Source organism: Pundamilia nyererei, unplaced genomic scaffold, assembly GCF_000239375.1.
Source record: "Pundamilia nyererei isolate P.nyererei 1_Seehausen unplaced genomic scaffold, PunNye1.0 scaffold00407, whole genome shotgun sequence".
In the NCBI taxonomy this organism is placed as follows: Eukaryota; Metazoa; Chordata; class Actinopteri; order Cichliformes; family Cichlidae; genus Pundamilia; species Pundamilia nyererei.
Window position 1 is genome coordinate 255,969 of NW_005187808.1, and position 7,724 is coordinate 263,692.

The following is a 7,724-nucleotide window of genomic DNA, read 5'->3' on the forward strand; positions in this document are numbered from 1 at the left end:
GGAGGTGGTCATGATGATACAAACTAATGAATCATGGGGCGTGCTTAGTTTTTTACACACAACTTCTGTTTTTGTTCATTAATCATGTGTTGCTGTTCATCTAATGAGATGAGATTTAGTGAGATTTAGAATGTGGTAAAGACCAGAGCTGCCTTATAAGAGTCCAAAAGTAAAAATATGAAAATGGGAACTCCACTCCAACTCACACTGTGGTGATTTTGCTGTACTGACCACAAATAGATGTATAGCCACGTCTCTGTAATATGAAGCCAAACCTTGTAGTTGCAGTGCAAAGTCTAGAAGAACTAACCGTATCTCCTATTTTGAGCCCAGAGCAGGATTTGAAGCCAGGAATGACCTCTCCATTCAGGCAGGTGGCGTTGAAGGAAAGAGACAGTTCCTCTGGAACGCCTTGCAGCTCCAGTTCCACCTTGGAACGAATTTTCTGACGGCAACAGAAAAAAGCAGGAAACACAAACACGCACACATAGCAGGTGGTTTTCAAGACGGGTCATTTCCTTCGCTTAAATATGAGTCAAACAAGTAACTCATAGCAAATTATACACGACATCTTACTGACTTCTCTAATGACTTTATATTTAAGTGTATATTGCAGCGCAAACAGCTAGAATTACTTTTCAGCTCATTCACCTGCATAATAAACTCACATTCAACATAAATAATGAAACCCAGCCAACAGCCTCCTACATTTGGTCAGCTTCACACTTCAGCCACTGGGGAATTTCTCCCGAGTCTCTGACTCTACACTGCGTATGACTCACATGCTGTGGGTGTGTGTCAACAAGCACATGTCATCCCCTCAAACACTGTCTCGCCAAGGATGTGTGAGCGTGTGTGTCTGCATGTGCGTGTGTGTTGCACTCACTTTGTACGCCTTTAATATGAGCTGAATAACATTTCCCGAGTCATTGGACAGCGTTCCCACTGTGGTGCCAGGAATCAGCTCACTGTAGTTCTACAACGCACGCAGACAGAGAGACTGTTCTAATCCTGCATCATCAGGGAGTCTTTTAATCATTTATCGATTGCTGCAAATGTCATCTGCATCTCATTAGTTGCAAACATAGAATGCACCCATCCAATACCCACCGAATAAAGATTGCTAATTATTTGACATTAATTCATTACTGTCAAGATGATATTTTAGTACATTTTCATTAGTTAATTTGTTCCAATGGATTGCTGTTATATTATCCATCCATCTTGTTGTCCCAATCATGGTTGTGGTAGGCTTACCACAGGGTGCTATGTGACAGACTGCACAAGATAACACAAAGAGACAGACAACTATTCACATTCACATTCACACCTTTGGACAATTTTAGAATCACCATTTAACCAAACTCCACCAACTGCACGTAAATGGTAAGTTTCTAAGTGCTTTCTATCTAACATTTACACCCATTCAAACTCTGATGAACCCATCAGAAAGCAACTCAAGGTTCAGTATTTTGCCCAAGATACCAGAGTATCCAAAGAAAACCCACAGACTCCACACAGAAGGGCTCCAGGTGGACCTTCTTCCTGTGAGGCAACATTGCTAACCACCGTGCTACCATGCTACTGAAAATGATAAACAGTAATTTATACTCCAAGTAAAACTAATGCTAAAATATTTGTATGTTTTTTCAGTTGTTTTCTGAGTAAATGGCAGAGCAAGTACAAAAAGAAAAACCAATAGTGGGTATTTAGAGAAATTAAGCCACTGTTTCCGCTAGCTTCTGTGGTTTGGTTGATTTTTTCAGTTGCGAGTTATTAGTGCATGAAAGTCGCATGTACCCAGTTATCTTTTTGTGACTTTACAGTCACATTTTTCTTTCATTTATCAGTTTGGACTCATTTTATGTAATTATTATATTTTCTTGTTTTATTTTTTATTTCTGTTCTTAGCCTCTATGACTGATTCCATGTTTTCACCTGTAATTTCCTGCTAATACTAACTTTACTGGGAAGTTCTGTGGGTCAGCTGCTGTTGTTTTTAAATGTGCTGTATTCATAAAAGCTACTTGACTCGACATGCAACAGTTTCCATCCAGTAGCCAAAACTATGTATAAAATACTGTTTGACACCAGTTGGATGTACTAGTGTTTCCAGTTTTGGAAAAACTGACTTTGTCTCCTTCGGTGTCTGAGTAGTGTGCAAACAGTGATTTCCAATGCAGCTTCCAAGAATGTTTCATTTTTTTTAAAAACAGTGAGGTTCAGTGGACTTCTCTGAAAACACTACTTCTTATTAAAAGAGGATATTTGTTTTCATTTTTAAAAAATGCTTAGTTTATGTTTGCATTTTTTGTTTTTTGAGCAATTATGTTGTAACAGAAGGGGATCGTGTCCACTGCAGAGCTCCTCACCTGGTAAAGGGCAACCACAGGGTTGGTGACTGCAAAGATGAGGTTGATGTTGTTCTCTGACATCTTCTCCGTGATCAGAGCAAGAGATGGATAATCCTGTGGTAACAAAAGGACAATGAAGTTAGCACATACCGCTTACGTGGTTTCCCTTCATTGCCATCTGTGCACACAAATACTCGGCTTTAATATGCGCTAACCATGGTCGTAGACTTGCTGTACATATTATCAGAGTTCAGGTGGCATCGTCCATCGTTGGGCTGCACGATTCCAGCCAGACGACCATCCAGAGCCACGTGAGTCTTTGCGTCTGAGGTGAAGATCAGAAGGTGGGAAGCATCTGGACGCCAGCCGATCTGCTCCTGGTTCCCATCAAACCAGGTAACAGAAAAGGAGGAAAGTAAACAGAAAAGGAGGAAAGTAAACAATAAAGAATTTTTCAGTTCTTTTCAAACAACAAATCTCCTTCTGATTAACTTAATTTTACCACCCAGCCTTTAAATATTTCTGAGCTTAGATGTGCATGACGGAGGAGTAAAAGAATGCCAAACCAAATCTCAAGTTATGTCTGTGAGATGGGGAAACGTGTGTGCTCGTGCAGTCTGCCGCTCCACCTTGCACACAGCAGCCTGGATGATGGCATCAAAGCCTCCCTCCGGGGCATCTCGGTTTCTGGACACCATCTGCTTCTTCACCTCCTCCGTGAAGCGGCCCACTTCCTCCGTCAGAGATAAGACATGTTTGTAGCCAAACTGTGGCAGACAGGTGGTATTAATGCTGCCAAGTAAAGAGAAATTAAATGTTTACTTTGACAGACAGCATCAGGGTTCATCCAAAAGTGCTGTCAACTCCAATAACTGATGACATCTCCACCCATCACCACCCTCAAGAACAATGTTTATGCACAATATAATATGTATGTAAGAAGCAAACATGTTCAGAAGTCATTCAATTAGAACAACTGCAATTTTGTTATGAAATTGAATGCAAAATCTTTACAAAATGCAGTTTACCTGCAGATGTCTTCTTGGTTGGTTATGCCTTACAAACCGGCTAACTATATTTTCACATTTTTGACATCACTGGTATTTTAATGTTAAGTAATATATACATAAACAAGAGCGGTTAAGAGTGCAAGTCCCCCTGAAGGGCAAGGCCTATACCAAAACTTTGATGCTATATGCTGATGTCAGCATCGTTTTCTGTCAGTGTGAAGTCCTGTAATGTTGCATTGAAAAAAATGCTTTAAAAAGCTCAGATATAGAGAATGCTTATGTGCTACAATGACTAATAGTCTGGAGATGATCCAATGGAAACTAAAGCTTTTTCTTAATCTGAGTGACCCTAACCTTTGACCTATGAGCTACGACCTTGAACCATTACATACTAAAATGGTGTATTTATCTTTACCCATACAATAGGAGCAGAATTTGCTGGAATCTATAAGCTGCAAAAACTTGAGATTTTAAGCTATAGTCATGCAGTGTATGATTTTGCCAAACTTTATGGTATCATTGTGAAATTGTAGGGTGTCATAATTGAAACAATAAAATGTGTGTTGTACAGTTCTCTCCATGCCCGTTCTTATGATGTAATATTCAATGTGGGTTCTTGAAAATTTTTTAAGCTATCGCTAACCTTAGGTGCTAACAATGAAGGTCAAGGTCAAATCTTCGCCCCCAAGCGCTAGCATAGAGTTGTGAAGTTTGATGAAGAGCCATTAAAAACATGTGAGTAATACAATTTTTTTAAGTTGATTTTGACATTTGCTGTGACCTTGACAAGATTTTCAACAAAATTAAATCATCTTGAGCTTTTATTGATATCTACCATCACACAAAATTTGAAAATGATATCTTGAAAACTGTGGATGCTATAAGTTGTATATAAGTCTAGAGTTGTGAGCGGTAAAGTCTGGGCACTGTTGGTCTCATGCATGTCAGTTTTTGACCAACAACCAAATTACAGCGTCATCCGAAAGCCATCAAATAACCTGGCAAAAGGAAAAACAAAAAAAAAAACAATAAACCGTTAAGAGATTTCTCCTTTGTTCATAATTCATATAAAAAACTCTCTTTACTGTGAACGTACCCTCCTCTCGCTCTCTCTTTCTGCTGCAGCCTACTATAAATTCTTCACTTTTCTTATCTTTTATCAAAACATTCCTACAGTCTGGGTCTCACTTTACATGAGCGGGAAAGCAAATGACCCTGGAACCATCAAATCAACGTCACAGGACCCTCTGGCTGCACTTATGGCACTGAGATGCTCTTCCTCCCTGAGTAGATTACCTGTGGCTGATTCACAGGAGCTGACCAAGCACTTAGGAGCCACTGTGAGCCTTTAACAAGTGCTGAGGCTCCGAGACTGCTCGCGTTATTGCTGAGCAACGCTGTGTTTAAATATGTCTTCACAAGACTGACATCATCTGCGTAATGCAGGTACTTAACACACGCAGACGTAAATACTGAAACCACTGAAATCAACACCGGTGGTGACATATGAAGCATGAAAAAACATTATGGGGAAACAACACCAGATCTGGTTTAAACCCATGATTTTATCTTAGATTTACCTGTAGCAGGGGTTCTTTACAGCCTCTTTTGGTGAAATGTACATGTAAGGTGAGAGCGGCTTGTCCACAAAAGCTCCAAAGCCCATGCGCAGGTTGCTGGTGGTGCGGTTCATGGCCTCCGCCAGGCCTTTGCCGAGCGTCCTCAGGCGGGTGAGATCATCATTCATGGAGTAGGAGAGATCCATTAAGTAGTAGAGATCTACGGGGTAGTCCTCCACCTGCCGCACCTTCACTGTGAAACGTTTAGCATCATCTAGAAAATGAGATGAAGAAATAGTTAAACACTGCTTCCTGATTTTACTGTTCTTCTCGTTCCCTCAGAGAGAACAGTTTCACTCATTTCCTGTGAAACTGTGTAAAAGACCTTATATCCTTATATGTAGGTGCTCACCCGGCCTGAGGGTGATGTGTATTTTCTGAGGCTTTATCTGGGTGACAACTTGCGTCGTTCCCGCTGCCTTGTTGCTGAGGGGCCGGTCCTCGATCACCTGCAGTTTGCTGGTTGGAAACTCCAGAGCTGATGTGGTACAGCCCGCTGCCAGCAGATTACTTTTCAAATCACAGCGGGACAGGCCAGCAACTCCTTGGCCAAAGTCCTGAAAAAAGATGTAGGACATTTTAAAGAGAAAAGCAGACTCGTTGATCTGAATGTAGATTAATTTCCAGTTGTAATTAAATTCAAGAAAGGAGGGCATATCTGACTGATTTAAAGAGTAAAGTGGAACGGGGAGGACCAGGAGTCTAAAACGGCCTAATCTTATGTTTCCTTTTAGTACTTCAATAAACTTTGCACCCGAAAGAAGTTCAACCAGTTCCTCTCTTGTAGAGGCTGAAGTCATCCTGAAAAAGTATGTTGACTCCCATACTTAATTTCACTATATTAAATCACTGCACTCATTGGTTTGAACCAGAAAATATGACTGTATCCTCGTACACTAACAAGATGTCAGTCACTGAGTTCTGAGTCCCTGGACTCACATAAGCATCCTACTCAGAGTCAGTGAAGCAGTTAAAACCCTTCATTTTCTGTCCTTCTAACTTTGAAAGAGACATGTTGTCTTGTTCACAAATCCAAACCCAAATATTTTAAAATGTGCATGGAGTCAAAGACTAGAAGTGGCTTCACCACAGAGACCACTGAGAGTGTTCTTCCAAACCAGATTATAGCTGGCTGATGAAGAGATCTGTACCACCGTGTACCAGTCTGGTTGGCAGAAAGCTAAGCTTGTAAATGAAGTGAAGTGGGGGGAAAAAAGGGACCCAACCTCTTTGGAGCACCACGCACAGCTGGGGTGCACATCCAGACACTCCTTGCATGTGCTGGCTCCTCTGGAGGTGCAGACATTTGAACCTGGAACCAGGAGAAGAAGCACTAGATTGATTTAACTGATACTGATTGGTTCCTTTCACTAAGAGGAACATTTGGGATCATCTGCTTTACGTGGGTGTGAATTCTCTTGTTTTTCTGAGAGATTTCAACTTTTTGGCTTCAGAACAGAATTTTAGGTCATTTCTCGTCAAGGAAGATGAAGCTCAGAGAAAACATTCTTAAACTAGCAATGCATTACCAAATAAAAAAAAACAGTCTCAGACATGTTCATGTGTTATGCAGTGATAAAACAAAGCATTGACTGCAGCCACAAGGTGAATTGTGGTTTAAGATAAGTAAATTATCAGCTGCATGTGGCAAACACTTTGTGTTCACTAAAGCTAGCACAAGCATCTGTGTTGTCTTGAATATAAGACTATATTTCACTGAAATAGGCTTCAACTACTGCACCAACATATGAAGAAAACAATTTTAAAGATCAACTCAAAAAATGTAAACTAAACATCTGCATTCCCAAATGCTAGGAAACAGTGACCAAGATGGTTTATGAAGATCTGTTCTGTTTTGCGAGCATGCTCGTGAGACTGCATGTATGTACCCACTCTGTGTTACACGTTATGTTCAATCCAGTCGTTTGTGCCACTTAAAATACCTTAATAGAACTGTTATGTTATAGATGTTGTATTTTCTGCTGCCCTCTTGGTCAGGTCTCTCTTGAAAAATGAGGCTTTTATCCGGATAAATAAAGAATTTGCCAAAAACTGATTGCAGCTTCTACCTTTCTGGCTCAAATAACTTGATATCATTCACAAAAGTTTGATGGATTACAGCAGTTTAAATGCCAGTAATCATTTCTGGCAAATACCGGCAATCACTTTTTGGCAGATGATCACTTTTTAAAGTCTTAGCAGAGTTCCTTAAAGGAAGGAAGAGACAGAAAACAGTTAAACTCACCACAAACTGCTGCTATTCCCGCAAAGAACAAAACCCACACGCACAACATCCTCTGCGTCTGGAGAGCGCTCATCGTGCTGAGGGCTCTCTGAGAGGACACAGCTCGCCAGTCAGCTGAGGTGTGTGTTTGAGGAGAAACGAGCAAGAAAAAAAATACAACCCTCTGTAATCTAGGCAACTCCAAATAGAGTCAAATGTCTCAGAGCCACCCCTCTACTCCCCATGCTGAGCTCTCATTATTATACTACTAAATATAGTGGGCGGGGAAAGCGCAGCATCCAAAATTGCGACTTTAGGAAGTTTTCTGTTGGCGAAGGGCAGGTTTCGTCATCTGATATGTCAGATTAATGGAGTACGTTTTAGAAAACTGTGTTAATAAAGTAAGTTTCGTAGGAAAAATCCCAATAAATTAAATATATCTAAAGCCTAAATGTTATTATTTAACGTAAAAAATCGGTTTCTGCTTAAATGAAGCGGGGTTTTTTTGTTTTTTTTA

The 7,724-nt window shown here is 40.5% G+C and overlaps 1 protein-coding gene across 1 annotated transcript in view; it reads right to left on the reverse strand.

The window, feature by feature from the left end:
* Nucleotides 1-7,436, reverse strand: part of LOC102196802 (integrin beta-3) — a 22,523-nt gene extending 15,087 nt beyond the window's left edge. Inside the window, exons 1-9 of the mRNA XM_005753147.1 lie at nucleotides 7,229-7,436; nucleotides 6,210-6,295; nucleotides 5,336-5,540; nucleotides 4,945-5,197; nucleotides 2,984-3,146; nucleotides 2,570-2,731; nucleotides 2,373-2,468; nucleotides 887-976; nucleotides 311-445 (exon numbers count right to left, since the gene is read on the reverse strand). Of these exons, the coding sequence (XP_005753204.1) occupies nucleotides 311-445; nucleotides 887-976; nucleotides 2,373-2,468; nucleotides 2,570-2,731; nucleotides 2,984-3,146; nucleotides 4,945-5,197; nucleotides 5,336-5,540; nucleotides 6,210-6,295; nucleotides 7,229-7,301 (1,263 nt within the window). The 5' untranslated portion in view covers nucleotides 7,302-7,436. The remainder of the gene's footprint in view (nucleotides 1-310; nucleotides 446-886; nucleotides 977-2,372; nucleotides 2,469-2,569; nucleotides 2,732-2,983; nucleotides 3,147-4,944; nucleotides 5,198-5,335; nucleotides 5,541-6,209; nucleotides 6,296-7,228) is intronic.
* Nucleotides 7,437-7,724: the final 288 nt, after the last annotated feature.